Raw genomic sequence first — 22,964 nt, 5'->3', positions numbered from 1 at the left:
CCTCAGGTGATCTGCCCCCCTCAGCCTCCCAAAGTGTTGAGATTACAGGCGTGAGCCACCATGCCCGGCCGACCCATTTCTTTGTAACCAAAATTTATGTAACACCAGATACTGACCATTTGTATCCCCATTGTTCCTATAGATAGGATTCTGGTTTTCGTTCAAGATAGTATCCCTGACACTAGAATCATAAGCTCTTGTTGAAGAATTACTTAAGCAGATCCTGGATTCTAGTGGAACAACTAACACCAACCAGTTTAAAGACCTCCACAGAGGAACCAAATCAGCAAGAGAATACCATTTCTTCATCTCCCTGCCCTATGACTTCACCCTGTAATTTTCAACCAATCAGTGGTCTCCACACTTTGGCCCACTCCGAAACCCTCAAACTCCTCTGGGGGACAGATACGAGGTTTCTTCATGTCTCCTCATTCAGTTGTCCTAAGTTTAAAGTTCTTTTACTGCTGTAGCCCAGTGTCTCAGTGTATTAGTCTGTTTATGTTGCTATAAAGGAATACCTGAGAAGGGTAATTTATAAAGAAAAGAGATTTATTTTGCCTCAGGGTTCTGCAGGCTCTACAGGAAGCATGATGCTGGCAAATGCTTCTGGTCAGGGCCCCGGGAAGCTTACAATCATGGCAGAAGGTGAAGGGAAACCAGTGTGTCACATGGCAAGAGTGGAAGCAAGAGAGATGCCAAACTCTTAAACAACCAACTGTCATATGGACTAATAGAGTGAGAATTCATTACCACAGGGAAGGCACTTCATGAGGGATCTGTGCCCATGGCCCAAACACCTCTCAGCAGGCCCGCCTGCAACATTGGAGATTACATTTCAACATGAGGTTTGGAGGAGACACACATCCAAATCATACCACTCAGTGTACTGACTTACCACATGCATGGGCAATGAACCTATTATGGTTACGTAAGGAGTGGGAACCAAGTGTCCGCCCCATCACCCACCCGCCATCAACCACTTCAGACAAGCTTCCTCTGGGTGACCTAAGTAGGCATTTGGTTCCTCTCCCATCACTGGAAATTTCTGTCCTTTCCAATTTCCTTTATACATATGCTCACTCTTCAGCATAATTTCTCACCTCAACCATCTTCACCCAGTAGAATGGGATCATGATGATACTCTAATGACCATTCCTTTCTCACCTCCTTATATAGCTAAAGCATCATCCAACGGTTTTGTTTTTTTTTTTTTTTTTTTCTTGAGACGGGGTCTCGCTCTGTTGCCCAGGCTGGAGTGCAGTGGTGTGATCTTGGCTCACTGCAACCTCTGCCTTCCAGGTTCAAGCAAATCTCCTGCCTCAGCCTCTCCAGTATCTAGGGTTACAGGCACGCGCCACCACACCCAGCTAATTTTTGTATTTTTGTTAGAGATGGTTTCACCATGTTGGCCAGGCTGGTCTTGAACTCCAGACCTCAAGTGATCCACCTGCCTCAGCCTCCGAAAGTGCTGAGATTATAGGTGTGAGCCACTGCACCTGGCCATCATTCAACTTTTTATCCCAGAAAAGGTGGAAGGCATATATTTCTCTAAAACAGACTGGAAAACTACAGGCTACCACTTGTTTTGGTAAACAAAATTTTATTGGAACACAGCCACACTCATTAGTTTACATATTTTCTATGGCTGCTTGTGACTACAATGGTAGAGTTGTGAAGTTGTGACAGAGACCTTGTGGCCCGCAAAGACTAAAATGTTTACTATCTGACCCTTTACAAAATTTGCCAACCCCTCATCTAAAATATAGATGAATTTCATGTCAGTCCTTTAAGTTCTGAAAAACCTTCATTAGTATGTATATGTAGCCTTTATCATTTAAAGGCTCTAATAAAAACTACATTTGAAACAAAATTGCATGGCTGCACTATAGGGACAACTTTTGCGTCTTAAAAAATTGTTTCTAGCCTTAAAAACTTCTTGAAAAGTATAAAGGGAATTGTGTGTTTGCTTTGAAGGACCAGAATGAAGAATAAAGTCTTACACCAGTCAGAAGTATTTGATTTCACCATTGAAAAGGGAAGAAAACAGATAATCTTTGGGGCCTATGGAAGCAAAAAGGAGAAATGAAAGCTGTCTGCAGGACAAGAAGGCACAAGATCCTATCAGAGCCTTTGGCTCCTCTCTTCACACCCTGTTCCCTAACTCAGAGTCTAGTTTTCTCCCACCTTGGCCCTCATGCACTGGAACTGTTCACCAGACCACAGAACCCCAGAGATGTCAAGAGACTGGGTTCTGCTCCCACTGTGACTGCTTTCTATGTGGGAAACCTTGGACAGGTCACTGAGTGCCTTTGCCGCTTAGGTTTCACTCTTTTGTAAATTGGGGGTGGGCAGAGTTATCTTACTGTGCTTGCCCAACAGTAATCAAATGTGATGTTTTTTTAAAAGCCTATGTGAAAGGTAAGGTGTTATGAAATTGTCAGTGTTTTTGTTTTTGTTAAAATGTCTGAGTTGCAAATGAAATTTTTTTATTCAATATATAAATTAGAGTTAACTGATATTTGAAAACTTAAGTACCTTATTTCATATTTCTCATATCCATTTTGCTTATTTTAATAGTATTTAACTTTTATATGGATTAGAGAAAATAACTGAATTTTACCATAATAAAATAATTCTTTAATGGGTGGAAAAAATTTCAAAATTATATTTCATTGTGATCCATTCTTTTCTGTTTGTTGTGTGTTCAGCTTTCATTTTTATGCCTTTGTTTACAGAGAAACAATCTTACAGATGGCAATTTCCTTGTAATCAGTTATTGTCCTATCTGAGTCATCGCCAGACATGGCATTTCAGTAAATAGTGATTCAGCAATTGCTTCCAGGCAGATGTGTTGTGTGAAGTTAAGAACACTGGCTGATAACCTTTCTGGGTTTTTCAAGCAGTAGGGAGAAAGTTTTGTGTAGAGACACACCTTGGAATCAGAAAATGGCAAAGGAAGCACAGACTTTGTGCTGCATGATTTTAACCAAATATAGTGTTTGTGTGACTATGGATGAACAGTAATCTTTTTAAAAGATAAATAATATTTCTTCGAGTAAAGGACCTTTTATAGTGAGTATTTTCTTAGAAACATCATGCATGTGCATTGTTAAACACAACTTTGACCTTGTCGTACAGACGTGTATTATTTTGGCCACTCAGGTTCCTGTGGTCTCATGCCTATAACTAAGCAAACCAAACTCCTCATGCATTGGTTTCTCCAATGTAAATTGGAGGTTCTCTTATCCCTCACTTTCAGAGATGGGGGATTTCTTTTGCTTCACAAATATGTTTTTACAAACATGTATGCTCAAATATAGTTTTTATTATGTATCATAAAGTCTTATCTTGTCACTGTTTTTTCCTGAGATGGAGTTTCACAGTCGTTGCCCAGGTTGGAGTGCAATGGCGCAATCTCGGCTCACTGCAACCTCCGCCTCCTGGATTCAAGCGATTCTCCTGCCTCAGCCTCCTGAGTAGCTGGGATTACAGGCATGCGCCACCATGCCTAGCTAATTTTGTATTTTTTGTAGAGACGGGGTTTCACCATGTTGGTCAGGCTGGTCTCGATCTCCTGACCTCAAGTGATCCACCCACCTTGGCCTCCCAAAGTGGTGGGATTACAGACGTGAGCCACCATGCCTGGCCTTGTCACAGTTTTACCATGAACTACAAAAAGAAGTTCACTAATTTATTAAACTAATAGTTATTGAACACCTATTGTGTGCTGGGCCCTGCCCAACAGTAATAATGTTGCACAAAACAGAGAACAAAGTAATAGGGTGGAATATGCATTGTAAACATTTTGTGGGTTAATTTATCTTAAATAAATAAGCTACCAATTTTGTTCTTGTTTCATGATTTTATAATTTAACAGGCTTATATATTTTTTATTACTTTAATTACACTTTTTAAAAAATTGCAATAGGTTTTGGGGGAACAGATGATGTTTGGTTACAGGAATAAGTTCTTTAGTGGTGATTTCTGAGATTTTGGTGCACCCATCACCTGAGCAGTGTACACTGTACCCAAAGTGTAGTCTTTTATCCCTCACCCCTCCACCAACCCTTTTCCCTGAGTCCCCAAAGTCCAATTTATCGTTCTTATCAACAGGCTTATATTTAATCCTTTACAATTTTCATGAGACTCTTCCTTGACTATAGCCATTAGTAAACTAAACTTTTGTGTTGCATATGGAGAAGTTAAGCTTAGACAAGATTTTCAAACTTCATGTCCAGTCAAGACTCATGACTTTTCCTTACATTAACACATTTCTAACCATTAGTGTCAGCTAAGCCATCATCCATTTCTTTGGTAACCTTTCCTGCTGTGGACATTCCTAAGATGGCCCAATTTTATAGAAAAAGCAATTTACAAATTGCTAAATTAGCATCTGATTATGCTTCAAAGAAGTAGGCTAATAGGTAGTCTCTATCATGTGTTAATCACAAACCATTAGTGATAATTAATAAATTAAAATGGGCCAGTTATTAAATTCTGCTTATACTTACCCAAGTGTGTTTGTGTCTATCCTATGTCCTTCAAGCCAGCCTACTCATCAACTTCATTTAGTAATGTAACCAAGCCAGGCACTAGCCTTAGGAATCAAAGTATTAAGTGAAGGCTAGTTTATGCATTTGTTCATTATTCTTTCCTGCTGTAAGGATTATCTGTCATCTGGTTAATTATTACATATAAACATACACATCTACTTCAAGGCAAATCCACAGACACACAAACACTTACAAAGAGTAAGCCTAATGAAAAACTAACTTGGAGGACAGTTATCCACATCATAAAGACTTTTTATTTCAACATAATTTGCCTTAAGTCATAAGCTTTCCAAGTTTATTTGAAATATGACTTGATTTATAAAATATGAATTTATTTGATTTTTCTAGAGTAAATCTATATAAAACAGGATACATTTAGGTTGTGTGTATATGTATTTATTGATGATATATGAGACCTGTTTATAAGTACTGTTCTTAAAAAGTTAGCATGTTTACTTTGAAATAAGGGAAATAGTGGTTTCTTCCATGATGTGAAACATGTAATAACAAAAGATACTTCAAACAAAGAGCAGGTAGTTTGGCCTCAGTGATATGGTCAAGTTTTAAAAATCTATATGTATTTTACTTCATAGGAGATACAACAAATGAGCAAAGAACGGCAGCAAGAGGCAAAACTTCAGACGTAGAAGCCAGCCAACCTTTGGAGGTAAGTGAAATAGGGTAAGTCCTTTTCGGTGAAACTGAAGGAGTCGCTATGATTACACATGCCTCCGAGGATAAATAGTAACTTCTGCTCTTGCTATGCCATAAGTGCCTGAATACAAGGAAACAAGTGGTCTGCTGAAAGTCAGTGGATAGCAGTACAGGGAGTGCCTTCCCAAGTGCTAAACTTTTTAAGTGCTGGAAATGAAAACTTTCTGTTAAAAACAAAACAAAACAGAAATCAAGTCCTTAAGTTAAAACATTTAAACTATTTTTAATTGAGTGATTATTTACTAATACATTTCAATAAATAGGCAGTACATAAACTTGTAGAGAAAGGCTTACAAATAATCCATTCAGCCAGGTGCAGTGGCTCACGCCTGTAATTCCAGCACTTTGGGGGGCCGAGGCGGGCAGGTCAAGAGATTGAGACCATCCTGGCCAACATGGTGAAACCCCGTCTCTACTAAAAATACAAAAATTAGCTGGGCATGGTGGCATGTGCCTGTCGTCCCAGCTACTCGGGAGGCTGAGGCAGGAGACTCGCTTGAGCCTGGGAGGCAGAGGTTGCAGTGAGCCCAGATCACGCCACTGCACTCCGGCCTGGCGACGGAGCAAGACTCTGTCTCAAAATAAAAAAAAAATACATTCAAAACTCCATTGCCTTACTAGTTCCAGCATCAAAGTACACTCCTTGAAAGTATTCTGTAGAAAAACTAGGGTATTTGTTCTTTTTCACATGAGAAAACTATTTGCTGTCGAAGAGTATGCATGAAAATGTAGTTAGGATACTTTTGAATACTATATAGAAATATACTAACATTATTTAATCACCAAAATTATCATCTTTAAGACTTAAGGGGAATGTTAAGTACTAGGGTGGAAGGATTATCTTGAAATTTGAAACTTTCTACATGGTGACACACCTCTGCCTGTATTCTAGCTGTAGCACATGAGGGTATTGCTGCATACAACTAGAGAGAGGTCAGGGACCTGGCCAGTGTGATTCACCATGGTTCCTTAATGCCTAGCCCACAGTAGGTAGTTGAAAAGATTTGTTAAATGAATAAGTTAGTACAATCATGAGTTATAAGTACAGAGTAATATATTTTTAAGAGATACTTTTATTTTTTGTATTTATATTTTCACCATGAACAAATATTTTACAATCGAGGAAAATCATCTTATTTAAAACATCTTATTTAAAGATGTGATATAGGAAGTAAATTCATGAGGAGGAAGAAAATCGTCTTTCTCATGAAACTATGCATTCATTCTTTCAACTTATGCATGCAACAAGTATTTATTACTCTGACGGCACTCAAGATACTGTGCATGGAGCTGAATATATAATGGTGAAAGTAAGATACAAGGACAAAGAAAAATGTCCAGCTTATATGTTGAAGCAACTTGATCTCTTTCATTTATTCAAACATTTGGTGAGGCTGGGCATAGTGGCCCATACCTGTGGTCCCAGTGCTTTGGGAGGCCAAGGAAAGAGGATTGCTTGAGGCTAGGAGTTTGAGACCAGCCTGGGCAACACTGAGAGACTCATCTCTACAAAAAAAATTAAAAATTAGCTGGGCATGGTGGCACACGCCTGTAGTCCCAGCTACTCAAAAGACTGAGGTGGGAGAATTGCTTGAGCCCAGGAATTCAAGGCTGCCAGCCTGGGCAGCAGAAACATGTAGTGCGTGCTGACCATAAGTAGCATCTCTGATAGGAAATAAAAGTTGATATGTTTGGGATTTGGGTAATAACTACCAGGATGGTTCGAAAATCATCCACGATTACTTGAGTTTAGTTGCTTATTGTCTTCTTTTATATGGGCTGCTACAGCAAAATACCATAAATTGGATACCTTATGAACAACAGAAATTTATTTCTTTAGTTCTGGAGGCTGGAAAGGCCAAGGTCAAGGTGCTGGCAGATTTGTGTCTGGTGAGGGCCCGTTTTTTTTTTTTTGGTTTGCACTCTGGCTGTGTCCTCACATGATAAAGGGAGAACTCTAGTTTCTTCAGCCCCTTATAAGGGCACTAATCCCATTAATGCGGGCTCTCCCCTCCCACCTCCTAATACAGTTGCCTTGGGGATTAGGTTTCAACATATGAATTTTGGAGGGACACAAAGCATTCAGACCATAGCACTTAGTTGTGTGATTCATTGGAAATGTCTGCAGAACTTGACTATTTTTCAAAGTTGATTCATTGATAGAAGGAATTCCAAGACTAATTCTTAAGGAAAGACGCTTTTAAGGTTACAATCCACAGAGCTTTGAAACAAACTCATTATTGTGCTACTTTCTAGTCTCTCTATTAATATAGTCAATTGTTAATCATTAAGGCTGGATGTATATACTCATGCAGTAACAGATACTTCAGAAGTGTCTTCTATTCAGATAACGGCTGGGCAAAGAGAGGACAGTGTTTGCTATCAGAGAGCTCACTAATGTAGGAAAAAAGAAAAGTGGAGTGGGAGACTATAAATGAGACCTCAGGGTTAAATCGCAATGCAAGAGGAAAATAATAAAATACTTTTAGAGACTATATATGTTTTGCCACAGAAAAGCCAGATAGTAATTTACCTTGACAGTAAGCATCTAACATGGGATTTGTTATTCCTCCCCTTTAAAATACAAAAATGAGGCCGGGCACGGTGGCTTACACCTGTAATCCCAACATTTTGGGAGGCTGAGGCAGCTAGATCATGAGGTCAGGAGATCAAGACCATTCTGGCTAACATGGTGAAACCCTGTCTCTACTAAAAATACAAAAAATTAGCCGGGTGTGGTGGCCTGTGCCACCTACTATAGTCCCAGCTACTTGGGAGGCTGATGCACGAGAATTGCTTGAACCCAGGAGGCGGGGGTTGCAGTGAGCTATCGCGCCACTGCACTCCAGCCTGGGCAACAGAGCTGGACTCCATCTCAAAAAAACAAAACAAAACAAAACAAAAAGTGAAAACACTGCTGAACACTCTCTACCCTTCACATACTTCCTTGATATAGTAAAAATGAGTCTTATCCAGCCTCCTAGATTTAAATTCTGTGTAGAAGTTGATGACTCCTAAAACATGTCTCTACCTAGATCTCTCCCCTGAGTTCTAGACTCTATACCCAGCTGCCTATGTAACATTTCACTTACAAATTTCTGCACAGTTCAGCCTTTCATTAACCATGGAAGAACTATTGATACCTGGCCCCACCACCCTGAAGCCTCTCTGTACCCAAGTTTTAATCATCCCTGTTTAATATCACCACCCTCTATCTATATAGTGATTTAGAACCAAACCCCCTTAGGTACCCTTGGCTCCTCTCTTTCCCTCACACTGCACATCCAGTCTATCAGCAAGTCCTGCCATCTTGCCCTCTATATCCGGAATGTGACTGCTTCTCAACATCATCACTGTTAGAACAGTCTAAGCCACCCCTTTTACCAGGCCCCCATTCTTTCTCCTTCAGCCCATTCTCCACGTAGCAGACAGAAATATGGCAGATCACATCACTCCTTGGGTTAAAAGCTTTGACTATCTACTGTAACTAGAATAAATGCTAAGCTCCTTGCAGTGGGCTACAAGGAACTCCATACTCTCTCTAATCTCATTTTTCTCCCCATTTCCATCCCCATCCACCAGCCGCCTGTACCTGCCATTCTGTCTCTAGATGATATTAAGCCCTGGCCTATCTCAGGCTTTGTATTTGCTAGTCCTTTTTTTAACCAGAGCTTCACTTGGCTTCCTCCTTATCATTCAAGTGTCACTTTTCATGACTACCTCAGCTAATGTGTCCCTCCCCCCAGTCACTGTCACATAACTCTGTCTTATTTTCTTCATCACACTTATCACTATCTCGGATTATTCATTTGCTATCTGCTTCTCCTGACTAGAATGAAAACAGATGTTTTATGTCTAGAATAGTGTCTGGTACACAAAAGTTACCCAATAAACACTTGCTAACTGATCATCTAGATTTTATTTAATGTCTTCGTCCATCTGCCAGCTTAAAGGCCTAAATGTCATTTTTGGCTCCTTCTTCTCACTCCCTCATTAAATCTATAACCAAGTCCTAATGTTTCTGCCTACCAAATACCTTCCAAATGCAGTTTCTCCTACACCAACTAGGTCCTCATCTGCTCACTAGACTATTATTAGATGAGAAGTTTCTTACCCAAATATCTTTCTAAAAAAGAACTGCGGGTTTTTTATTTACTTCCGTGCTCCCCCCTAAAATCCCTTGAAACCTGCACAATGAAGCTTAAACCTTGAACCCTGTTCTAATGTCACTTCCTTTGTGAACCCTTTTCTCTGCTCCCCCAGCCAGAGACAACCCCAATGTCCTCTTAATGCTTGTATTGTCTTTTATGAGTTCACTATAGTGCAAGTTTTTGAAAGACAGGGGCTATAGCTTAATTAGCTTTATGACCTCAGCAACTATCACACTGTTAGACATATGTGATGTAACATAAATGCCCTGTCAATGATTTCTGGATAGATAAATCAAAAATAAATAATCCACTTACATTTTTAAAATTCTGTTTTCTACTTTACATGATAAACACACAGTTATATCTTTTCTCACACACAAAAAATTTTTCTTGCATTCCTTTGGAGTTACCCATTAAAAAATCTGTTAATTTACATTATTTTTGGCACTCTTATTACATTAGCAGGGAGAAGTTTAATACCTTCAGTTAGTTTTAAATACATACATATACATCTGATTAAGAAATCAAACTATTGTGCTAACTGGAAAGATTCTAATTGTTTTAATTTGTAATGACTATATAAGCAATGTTGAAATACTCTCTATAATGAGAACATAATTAGTAAATTTGCATGGACTCCATAAAGCTTAAAAATAACGTTTGTAGTTGCCAAAATATAACTCACTTTTCTAAGAACCCTTTGGAGAAGGTGGCTTTTAGTATACCAAAAGAAGTTTCTTTTGGCAAGTTCAGATAAACATATAGATTGCCTCTTAGTTTCAAAGGATTGTGTTAGACATGGGGGTAGGGAGGATACAAAGACATGTAAGACTCAGTGACTCTGACTTATTGATGCAGGAATTCTCAATCTATTCATGGAAAATTTAACAAATCACTATACTGTAAAGTGAAATAAAATAAGTTCCTTATGCTTCATAACTACAAAGGTAGCTATGTGATTTCGATGGAAGAAGGATATTGTCCGGGGGAGTCAAAAAAGGCATCATGCATTAGATGAGCTTTGAACTATGAATAATTTTGTCTACTTATATGATTAATTTTCTATGATTAAGAAGTTCCTGGGAAATGAAATTCTTCATTAAGAACATTTTAGAAATACAGAAGCAAATCCTAATGTGAAATTGCTTTACACACATGAATCTCAATAACTGGTAATAAGGGGTTAAAAAATGAATGTAGCCTGGCCTATGCTACACTGTAATTTTAATGACAGTTAAAATATTTGTTAAGTGTCTGTGATATTTTTCATTACACTTTATAGCCCAAGTATATTTTAAAACTGTGTTCTCTATTCAAGTACATCTCTCGACATTATGGAAATTCTAACACTTAGATGGAATAGAATTTAAAAAATAAGATCTGGTTTGGGCATCAAGTAGGTTAGTTTTTACAGAGTTAGATTATGGGATATTTTAGCACATTTACACAAATGATTGTCTATGGAAAACAGTGTATTTGTAATAAGTAATTTTGATGATAATACAGCATTCATTCCAGAAAAATCCTAAGTTTTCAGTACTTCCTGAAATACTGTTTGTCTCTTCTTCACTCTCCCTCTTTAGGTAGTTTCCGATTTCTCTCAATAATAAATTAATTAATACTGCATCTACATCATAGTTTCCTATGTATCATCCTAAGATATTATCACCTAAAATAGGGTAACTTTAGGAGACATGTCACTAAACTATCTAATCATCAAAATGTGATTTTTACTAAGTTGTGCATTACTCTGTGTTTCAAGAGTCATTTGTAACTTTTAACAAAGTTCACCATGTTTTTGGTATGGAGAGAGTGAACGTGTATAAATCCATGTTTGGGCTTATTAAAATTAATATCATTCGACTTTAATATTCGAGGGAAGAGTTACGATTCGAACTAATTATCCAATTAAAGGATTAGCCACATCCTTTTCGTTCTTCTTTTCTCCTTCTTGACCTTCTGGGTAAATTTTGATAGTGAGTTGTAATGATGTTGCATCTGTTTGAACTGTGTTCTACTAGTCTTGGAGCCTGTAACTTACAGCTCAGGGAGATAAACCTGTAGGGCCCAGTTTTGAGTTTTTGCCATTATGACTCATCTCTTAAGAGAATAAACATTACATGTAAGCAAGTAGTCATTCTTTTTAAATTTGTAGTCTTGGAAAGTGTTTTATATTGTGAAAACTGGAACCATATTAGCTAATAATTTACCAGCAGACCTGTTCTTTTTGGCTTTTAGGTGTATTTTGGAAGTTGAGAATGTGTTAGTTTTAGTTTTTAATATAACTATGTCTAATTTTGGTGACTGAATTTTAATCTAGTTTTAGCCGATATTTTTAGGTTGTTTATTTTAAGTGTTGGTTGAACTTAAATTTCTTATATTTGTAACTGCAGTTTTTTAAAATTTGAACTTATTTTGATCTCAAAGACTGAGGAATATTTTATTTACTTATTTTATTTACTTAGTGGCTTAAAGATAATAAAATACAAAAACAAGCCAATAAAATGCTCCCCACAAAACCATAATTCCATTTGTGTATTTGTCTTGAGTGATAACGAATTCACATATGCATATGGAGACACATATAAAATAATAACTAACAGATGGTAGAGCTGCAAAGTAGGATTTATAAAGATTATTATCAGCTGGTGGTACTGAGATGCTCCTGTGGTTATACTGACAGAAGACACAAAAATTATTTATATTAAGAAACTGGCACTAACATCTCCCCTCAACTTCTGTTAGCCAAAGTAACTTATTGCATATTTAATATAAATTTCTTAATGAAGAGATAAAACAATCTTATGGCAAATTTATACTAGCAAATTTAATAGAGTTGCGAAAATAGTAATTAAGGTAGTAGCAATAACAATAAAAACTGTTTTGCTAAAATTGTTAGGGGCATGATATTTCTAGTAGGTAAAGGAAGGATTTAAGGGACTTTGTTTATTCAGGTAATTTCAAACGCACTTCTCAATTTAGTACACAGTGGTCACTTTGGAATATATTGTACAGTTGTAAACAAAAGCTTGAGTTCTTTTAAGCTAGGTATGGAAGCTGCATTGTATATGAANATCTTGCTTGCTAAAATGTATGCATTTTTTAAAAAGTATGTATTTTAGTTTTAAAATTGTATATGTATATGCACATAAATTTAATATTTGTTATAAATCCATAAATGCAATCATGTTATATATCTTGGATTTTACGTTTTTCATATTGTGATCTTTTTCTTCTTGTTTTCCTTCTTGTTTTGCTTTGCACTCTCCTCTTCTCCTGCCCCTCTGCCTACTTCACCCTAACCCACATACCCAGGTAACTGTATATTCACAGATGTTTATATATTTGCATACATACACACACACACACACACAGATTTTTTTTTCATTATTTGTTTTACAAAATGAAATATCACACATTTGATGGTCAATTTTATGTGTCAACTTGGTTATTCCCTCAGTTACTCATCTAGCTGTTGTGATTAAAGTCCATAATCATGACTTTTAGTAAAGGAGAATATCTTAGATCATCTGGTTGGGCCTCATCCGTTCGGTTGAAAGGCCTTAAGAGTAGAACCGAGGTTTCTGGGAAGAAGATTCCACCTGTGGGTAGCAGCCTCAGCCCATGCCAGAGAGTGCCACCTGCCCTTCCTTATGGCCTGCTCTATGGATTCAGACTTGCCTAGCTAGACCTGATGATTAATCGATCAATTGTGTAATTGAATTTCCTTCAACAAATCCCTTATGATGTCTCCTGCTGTTTCTGTTTTCCTAATTGAGCCCTGACTGATAGAATAGACTTTTCTCATTTTGCCTTTTCATTCAGCAATATATCTTGGAAATTATTCTAAGTCCAGTGTGATGTTTTGATACATGCTTACAAAGTGAAATGATTAAATCAGGCTAATTAACAAGTCTGTCACCTTACATGCTTATCTTTTTTTGTGGTAAAGACATTTAAAATCTCTTTTAGCAATTTTGAGTATACAGTGTATTATTATTTATTAAAGTTATCATTCTGTGCATTAGATTACTAAAGCTTATTCTTCCTGTCTTACTGAAACTTTATCCCCTTTGATCAACATCTTCCCTTTCCCTACCTACTCCTTTCCCTCAGCCTAAAATTTGATTTTCTGAAAAAGGTATGAGATTCACATTTTAATAAAACGTGTTCACTTTTCTTCTGATATGTTTTCATATATCCATTATATCTTTCATAGAGCTGTAGGAGCCTTCAGATTCTGTAGGGACCCGTTTCCTTGTTGCTTTTATTTCAGATAGTTATTGAAATGAATGAAAATATCCTTGAGCTTTGTGAATCCCATGTGATACAGACTTTGGTTACTACTCCTTAAATAATGGAATAAGATTACTGTATTAAAAACTGGGTTTTGTGTAGAAAGGAATTGGGGGCTCAAAGTGTAGAAAAAAGGAGACTGGAGGGGGAGATTTTCAAGAGCAAGTTCAAATATAGCAACAATTCTTCTGGAGGATGCCAGGATTTCAGTTTTAAGAATTTTTTAGCACAACATGGTATATAATACATATATTAATTTAAAGCATCGGAGGTACAAAGATGATTATGAAACTCTTTACTCTCACAAGATATTCATAGTCCAAATACAAATATAATGGATATTGCTACTGAAGGCAGTTTAAATTGTTACGACCACTTTTGGAAGGCATTTTGGCATTAAGAGCCATAAAGATGTTAATATACTTTGACAGCAATTCCACTTTTAGGATTCTGTTCTGAGAAAATAATCTTTTAAATCCACAAGTTTTATGCTCAAAAAAGATGGCATATTCAGTCAGTGCAATGTTTTTCAGTTTTTATAAATGACACTGATGATGAGTTTTCAATAAAATATACAGATATAGTACTTAGTTTTATAATTTTAGTTAAAATGCAGTATACAAAATTGTATACACAGTATGATTGCTGCTATATAAAAACTATGCAGAAAAAGATAATGTAATACATAAAAACAGTAAGAGTAGTTACATTTGGGATGATAGCTATATAGGTTAAATCATTCTTTCCAGTGTTCTGATCTTCCAATTTGTCTATAATGAATGTATCTTATATTTTAAATGATAGTAATGTTGGTGATGAGGAAACAACGTATTCACTCAGTTCTTAGTTTTTGCTTAATAGAAGAAATATTTTGTATGATAGTAAAACAGTGAAACAGTTGCTCTATTGAGAATGATCATGAAGGCGATATGTTGGCACTTTCCTCCCTTGACTCATTTAGGTTTAAGGTTTCTTAATTAGTTGATCACTGAGTACCACATCTGATCACGATTTGTCAAAACATCTGTCCCCTGACACCCAGGGACCTTTCCAGCAGGGAGAAGAGTGAGGTGATTTGGGACGTTATTCTTCCTATCTCTTTGGAAATCACATGGCCCAAACTTTTCTCATTAATCAACCTGTCAATGTCATTGAATCACTTATAAAGGCCTATTTTCCCCTACAAAAGTGTATGGGTTACTGGCTTGGACATATATTTGTCTAAACATCTCACTTCTTTCTTTTTATCTGTGATGCTGAGACTCCTAATTTAAACATATGAATTTCTAGCTTTATGATAATTAGTTGATGAGAACATAATTTTATCAAAGAATTGCCAGGATTTTGTTCATTCTTTGTTTTCCTAATATAAAACCCTTTCTAATTTCTGATTTCTTTGGGATATGAAGCATAGTTAGATTCTTGCACTATGTCGTTTGAACAGGTAAATTTAATTCCTTGACGTGTTTATCCTCTTATGCAGCATACCTTTTGGTAAGAAGATTTTGTAGAATGCATTTCTCCAAACTTTATTTTCATCTGAATTGCTGGGTCATATCACAAAATAGAAAGTGCACTTTTGTTGGACTCCTTTGCTCACTAAGTATGATTTAAGATATGTCGCTAAGATTTCTTCAACTTCAATTCTTAGTCCATGAAGTCAGTGAATTAGATGCAATGTTTGAGCGCCCTCCCTGCCCGGAAGTCATGGCTGTTTACTTCTTTGGAAAGTGAATTGGGATTTTGCCACAAAATGCCAACCTTTAAAATAATGCTTTGATAGGGGAGAAAGGGAGATGGGAATCTGCTGCTTAATGAAGAGATTTTAGGCATTGATTAGTCAAGCTTTATAGCCTGTTGGGTGGGGAAAGTTCAATGGTCCTTGCAGGTAAATTGTCAGGCTGCAAAAATTACTTCAAAGATTCTTGCTCTTGCTAAGCATGTTTGTCTTAGGAAATGATAAATTTGGTAGAGAACAATTTAAAATGCTCACCTTGTTATTTCTTCTAGTCTATAATCTTGACTTATTTTACAGTAAGATTAGCATAGGTTGTTTACCCAAAACACTGCCAAGATAAACTTACAGCCTGCTTCTCAAAGTTTGTGAAGGTCTTTTTTGTAACTTCAAATTTGTACATTTTTGTTACCACTATGTCTGTATCCTAACTTCACTTTTGCTGGAAACATTATAATTGAAAAGTCATAATTCTGGTGCTTTCTTCTGGCTTGCATTGGGGTTAACTAGCACAGTGAAACATAATGTTCATTCACCCTAGCCAATGAGGCCAAACCATGTGAGGTGTATGAGAGCAACCCTGTTTCCATCCAAACTGCACATATGGTGTGGGTAAGCCAGTAATGTGAGTTTTATGCAATGTTTCTGCTCATGTACACAGTCTGTTGCTCAGCACCAATTATTCCCTGCCAGAAACCCGCTAACCTGCTGCTTTTGTAGCTCTGCTTGATGAAGTTAGGTAGCTTAAAATGACCACAATGATATTTATTTAACTTTAGCAGTCTTTGTTTGTTAAAGTTATGTAACTTTAAGTGCCCAACACATCTGTTGATTGATCACAATTGATTGCAATTAGAATCAAAGAACTGGAACATTGTTACTGCAGTTTCGTGGAGGTACACATGTGTTAATTATATATATTTAGAAGGAGGAATCAAAATGTGGAAATGCTAGCTTTTTGTTTATCAAATCTAGTTTTCTGTCTTCAACTCAGATATTCTTATTTAAAAAACCATATATAATACTCTGTTTATACTTTGGTAGTCACCTTGTTGTCATTGTTTCCAGTTTCTACTTTTATAGCTTTAAAAACCATAAAATCAGCAGGGTGAGAGGTCCATGTTGGGAGAACAACTGTTCCCTATTTCACACAGCCATCTTTTTTTTTTTTTTTTCTCCAAATTCTCTGTTTTTTAATTAGTAGCAAATGGTCCTTATTTTGGCCTCCTTTGGTTTATATTACCATTGTAACTTCTTGAGACTATAGAAAGTTTAAGTTAAAGGGCAGCCACTTTTATGATGTCTTCCCACCACTGGAGATTCCTTCTTGAAGGATAAATTTCATCTGAATCTTTAGGCAGTGGAAAAGTAACATGCAGGTATGTACCTGGTCTAACTGACGTTATCTGAATATTCTGCTTTGTACCTACTGAGGATTCTTTTTGTGAACATCCCTACATGAGTGCACCAGCATGAATACATAGCAAAAAAAAATTATACTTTAGTTAAGCTTAGTAAAATTTACATAGATTTTACATTTCTCTCCAGGCGTAGCCAGCCCCATTCCTTACTGTGTGCCAGGTTTCTTTGTTTTTAATGAACATCTGTGTTCTTTCTACCCTATTCAAGAATTGAGAATAATTTTCGTCTGTACAAGGCTGTGTGATAACTACTTTGGGGATGTTATACTCTTTGGAAAGTACCTTTCACACATCACCTTTTAAGTTAGTTAAGAAATTATTGTGGGTGTGAATTTATAAACTTTCTCTGATACTGGTTATGTAATAGAAAGATGTATGTATTAGAACCTCCTAATATAAAAGCTAAAAGTTATAATTGTTTTTAAAGTAACAGCAATCCACATTTTTTTCTGCCTTTTTTTATTTTTTGAGGCAGAGTCTCACTGTGTCGCCCAAGCTGGAGTGCAGTGATGCGATCTTGGCTCACTGCAACCTCCGCCTCCTGAGTTCAAGCAATTCTCCTGCCTCAACCTCCCAAGTAGCTGGGACTACAGGCATGCGCCACCACGCCTAGCTAATTTTTGTATTTTTTAGTAAAGATAGGGTTTCACCATATTGGCCAGGCTGGTCTCGAACTCCTGACCTCGTGATTTGCCCGCCTCGGCCTCCCAAAGTGCTGGGATTACAGGCATGAGTGACCGTGCCCAGTCCCTTTTTCTGCCTTTTTATGTCACTTGCAGAGGGAGAAAAGATAGGTGTATGCTACACATAAGAGCACAGTGGTAGTGTATTGAAGTACCATTTATACTAATAAAAGCATATGAAAACTTTCTCAGAACTTTTAGCTGAAAAGTCGGTAAATGGTTGTATAACCCTACTTTTTCAGATGGTTTCTCTTGGAAAATAGTTTGAAGAACATGCTGTTTGTTTGTTCATCAAGATATTCTGGCATTTATGACTAGCTCAAACCAACACATTGGAGAGCTGTATATTTCTACCTCATTGCCTTAGTCCTGCACAGATTGCCTTCCTTGTACTGTTGTTCAGTTTGATTGAATAACTTAGTGAGAAACTGTTGTGTGGAATATACTGTGATATTTATTATGGCAGTGTTACTAAGGTATTGTCTACTACATTACATAGTTTCCCATGTGAAGTCCCACACAGGTATTCTAATTTCATACTGCATTTTTTTTTTTTTTTTATAAGATGGAGTCTTACTCTGTTGCCAGGCTGGAGCACAGCAGCGTGATCTCAGCTCACTGCAACCTCCGCCTCCTAGGTTCAAGCCATTCTCCTCCTTCAGCCTCCCAAGTAGCTGGGACTACAGGGACCCACCACCAAGCCCAGCTAATTTTTTTTGTATTTTTGGTAGAGATGAGGTTTCACCATTTCGGCCAGGATGGTCTCGATTTCTTGACCTCGTGCTCTGCCTGCCTCAGCCTCCCGAAGTGCTGGGATTACAGGTGTGAGCCACTGTCATATTGCTTTTATACTAACAAAATATTTTGTTTTTCTGAGGTGGTAATAGTCTCTTTTTCTCATGGCCATTGTAAATTTTATGTCTAACTTTTTTTTTTCCATTTTCCATTGGCAAGGGGGAAACTCAGACCTAAATTTATAGTTCAGTTTTAGTAACTATTTAAGACCTTATGAGATATGCATCTGCATGCTTTATTTTCCTCTTACCTGATGCTTCTGTTCTATATTTTTCCTGGACATAATTTTAAAATTTATTGTGAGTCTTGTTAGTTGCATCAGATTCATTTTGTAGAGGAAAGGGTTAAAATATATTCCTATATGTAAATATATTTATGTAATACTTATACAAAATATATTTATATTTAGAGTGTACTTTTTATTTTAATAGGTTGTAAGTGATATACATAACCTCTCATTTTAATCATCTTTTGCTCCTCTTTCAAAAGTCTCTGATAAAATCATACATAGGGATTTGACTGCGAGAATGTGTGTGACATTGGGTACCTTCCTTAACCTGCCTCTCCCAGGCCTCAGGTGGAGTCTGGCAGTCAGCTACACACTTACCTCCAGTGTAATGAGATTTCTTCGGGGTCCTTATTGATTTGAAGGTGCAGGTGAAAGGAACCTCCTTTCTGGGTCATCAACCTTGCCAAGCTGCTTTTGGGCAGGGTGTACCGCAGGCATCTGCAACTCTCACTGCTTGTCACATCAGCCACTTCATGGTCTCCCTTCTGTATACACTTTCAATCTCTAGATATGCTTTTTAGATGGTTTGCTAGTTGGATTTTGGATATCAGTATAGAGGATGTAGGACAAGTGCCTTTCTAACTTCAAGAGAAAGATTGTCTTGGGAGTAATGGTTCCCCATAGTAGCAAATTTTCATAACCCTTGCTGTAGTGTGGATAGCTGTAAGAATGTGAACTGTATCAGACAGACTTATAGCTCAGATCCTGGCTTTACCACTTATTTTACAGGGTTACTAAAAGAATTTGGTGAGTCAATATGTAATACTTATTTGTATGTCTATATACACAGTATCTGATTTATACTAGATACTCAGTAAGTATTAGTTTCTTTTTAGATTGGAAGGAAATTATGATTAATGCCTTAAAAATCATGCCAGAGTAGAGTAGAATTGATTAAATCATTTAGTAATTATGCTCAATTGAGAGTTACAGTAAAAGGCAGTGGTTTAATTTGGGGCTTAATTTTTCCCATATGACAAGAAGTCTCACAGAAGGTAGTTAAAGTGTTGATTCAGGAGCTCAGGAATGTTAAGGTCAAAGTTCAGTAGTTCCTCATAGTTGCAAGATAGCTATTGCCGCTCCAGCCGTCATATCCCTTTTCCAGGAAGCAGGAAGGAGGAAAATAGCAAAGGGAAAATAAAAGTATCTGAGTCCAGAAATTTTTCAAAAAATCTCTAACAGAGTTTTACTGGCCATATTGTAACATATGGCCACCCCTAGTGGCAAGGAAGCCTGAGAAGGAGCTTACTTTAGCTTGGTACTTTGCTACCCCTAGCAAAGTCAGGATTCTAGTAAAGATGAAAGGAAGGATGAATATTGGGTAGACTGTAAGAGATCTCTGACATGGGTATCAACCTATTTTGCTTTTAGAAGCTTCATTTGTCCAACAATAGATATCAGTGGGGGCCAGAGGGCAAATAGAGAGAAGCATTCATTAGTGGTGACTGGATTCTGTTTGGGGGCAGGAAGTCTTTGAGTAGTCATAGTGGGACAAGAAATAAAGAAGGACATTAATTAAAAAAAATTGAATAAGCTAAGCACAATGCTGGTAGGACCTTTACATGTATTAACTCATTAACTTTTACAGACGAGGTAGGCAGTATTATCTATATGTCTTATAGAGGAGGAAACCAAGGCTCAACAGTACTTATTTCCCAAGTTCACAAAAAAACAGTAACACTAATGGAACCGGAATTCAGACTTGCACCTGACTAACCACAAAACTTATGCTTTGCATCATGTCATTTTCCTGTCTCCACCATATAAATAACGCTGCAGAAACCTGCTGCTTCACTTTGCTTCTCTTTTCCATAGAGCCTTCTCCTGTGAAGTCCACAGTAATTATATATTGACTTCAATGATTTGTGTGCAGAACTGAGTGTTCTATAAAAGATTGCTGCTGTTAGTTGCTGAAGGCTATAGAGATGAGGCTGGGAGAGGAAGAAGTGGTGCTTCTGTCTTATCACCACCACTCAGAGGTGGGAATGACTGCCTTGGGATATCCGCCACCAGTGTCAGTAGCATTCAAGGACATTCTTTGGGACAAAGAGAATGTGGCAAAGCAGCAGTGACCAATCTGAGTGAGCCAAAGTCCAAAAGGAAAGCTGATAGAATGACTTGGCATGGAGGTGTATCTTCCCAAGTCAGAAGCCTGGGAATTATCCTTGACTTCTTCCTCTTTCATTCTCAATCCAATTGATCACCAAGTCACTTTGTTTCTACCTCCTCTGGCTACCTTGCTTAGCTGTGCTTTCCTCTATTTCCCCACTGCAACTACAATGGTTCTGGCCTTGTCTTTCACATGGATTATTACAAAAAGTTTTTGTAATCGCCCTTAATGTCCAGTCCTACCTTCATTCAATCCATTCACCCACAAATCTGACCATGTAGTTGCCTTACTTGATGGCATCAAAGGCTCTTCAGCTGCCTGTAGGATAAAATCCAGTAACTTTCGTCCACCGTGTATACATGGTCCTTCATGATCTGGTCCTGCCCCTCTGTGTAAACATTTAGGTCTGTTCTGTGTCACCATACAGAGTTTCTTGCCATGTCTTGAGTATATTCCTTTCTCTTGGAGTTTGTGCAATTTCTGTCATTTCTCTGAAGAACTTTATCCCGTAACTCTTGTGTTCACTGAGCAAATTCCTGTTCATCCTTCAAACCCCTGCTCAAATATCTTTCATCTTCAATGCCATTTAGTTTCCCCTCTGGTCCCACCTTGTACATGCGACCAGGAGTGCCATGAAGTGGGGATTCGGGTTGACTCGTCATTGTTCCCTGTGCATGGCATGCATCAGCCACTCAATAAATATTTAATGTTTGATGTGTACAGGAACAGTCAGATTAGACAAAAGACAGAAGAACTTGTTATCTAAGTATTACTCTTAACCATGGAAAGCTGTAACTTTGGATAACCTCCTTACCTTTCAGTGCTAGAGTAATGGGAATATAATTGAAACATTAATTCATCTCTCTGAAGTGAATTATTCTCACCAGGTTCTTAACAGTTTCTGTTAGTTTTTCAGGTTATGTTTAATAATTCCCGTTATACCAACTGAATGATGATTCTAATTCTCAAATCCTAAAGTGACTCTTGCCTTTCTTGTCCAATTTAGCCTGCCACATTGATTTTGTATTTGTTATGTATTATGACTTTCCTCAAAGCTTAGTTGTATTTTGGATTTTCTTTTCTGTATCTCAACTGTGTTTGGATTTTCTTTTCTGTATCTGTTTTTGTATCCATTCCTGACTAAAGACACATTTTCAATGGTACTTTTTAAATGTTTCAAAATGTTCCCCCCACCCCTTTTTTTGAGACAAGGTCTCACTCTGTCGCCCAGGCTGGAGTGCAATGGCATGATGTCAGCTCACTGCAACCTGCACCTCCTGGGCTCAGGTGATCTTCTCACCTCAGCCTGTCGAGTCACTAGGACTATAGACACGCGACACCAGGCTCAGCTAATTTTTTTTTTTTAACTTTCTGATTCAGAGGTACATGCACAGAATGTGCATGTTTGTTACATAGGTAATGCCGTACAGATTATTTCACCCAGGTATTAAGCCTAGTAGCACTTAGTTATTTTTTTTGCTTCTCTCCCTCCTCCCACTTTCCACCCTCAAATAGGACCCAGTTGTTCCCCTCTATGTGTCTATGTGTTCTCATCATTTTAAATGCCCACTTCTAAGTGAGAACGTGCTGTATTTGGTTTTCTGCTCCTGCATTAGTTTGCTAAGGATAAAGGCCTCCAGCTCCATCCATATCCCTGCAAAGGATATGGTCTTGTTCTTTTTTATGGCTACATAGTATTTCGTGGTGTATGTGTACCACACGAACAGACACTTTGCAAAAGAAGACATACACACAGACACTTTGCAAAAGAAGTCCAACAATCATATGAAGAAAAGCTCAACATCGCTGATCATTAGTGAAATGCAAATCAAAGCCACATTGAGATACCATCTCACATCAGTCAGAATAGCTATTAATAAAAAGTAAAAAAATAACAGATGCTGGCAAGGTTGGGGAGAAAAGAGAATGCTTATATTCTGTTGGTGGGAGTGTGAATTAGTTCACCCATTATGGAAGACAGTGCTGATTCCTCAAAGACCTAAAGACAGAAATACCATTTGACCCAGCAATACTTTTACTGTATATACCCAAAGGAATATAAATCATTCTGTTATAAAGACACATGTACACGTATATTCATTGTAGCACTATTCACAATAGCAAAGACATGGAATCAACCTCCATGCCCGTCAATGAAAGGCCGGATAAAGAAAACATGCTAATTTTTGTATTTTTTTGTAGAGACAGGGTTTTGCC

The 22,964-nt window shown here is 37.5% G+C and overlaps 1 protein-coding gene across 2 annotated transcripts in view; it reads left to right on the top strand.

Annotated features, from left to right (window-relative positions):
* The window catches only part of UMAD1 (UBAP1-MVB12-associated (UMA) domain containing 1), a 247,701-nt gene that overhangs the window by 159,784 nt on the left and 64,953 nt on the right, over positions 1-22,964 (top strand). For both annotated transcript variants that reach the window (XM_017893878.1, XM_017893877.1), the window contains one exon: positions 5,147-5,220. In XM_017893878.1, the coding sequence (XP_017749367.1) occupies positions 5,147-5,220 (74 nt within the window). The remainder of the gene's footprint in view (positions 1-5,146; positions 5,221-22,964) is intronic.

This window comes from Rhinopithecus bieti, unplaced genomic scaffold (genome assembly GCF_001698545.2).
Source record: "Rhinopithecus bieti isolate Rb0 unplaced genomic scaffold, ASM169854v2 scaffold_23881, whole genome shotgun sequence".
Taxonomy (NCBI): Eukaryota; Metazoa; Chordata; class Mammalia; order Primates; family Cercopithecidae; genus Rhinopithecus; species Rhinopithecus bieti.
This window is presented reverse-complemented; position numbering and strand designations above follow the sequence as displayed.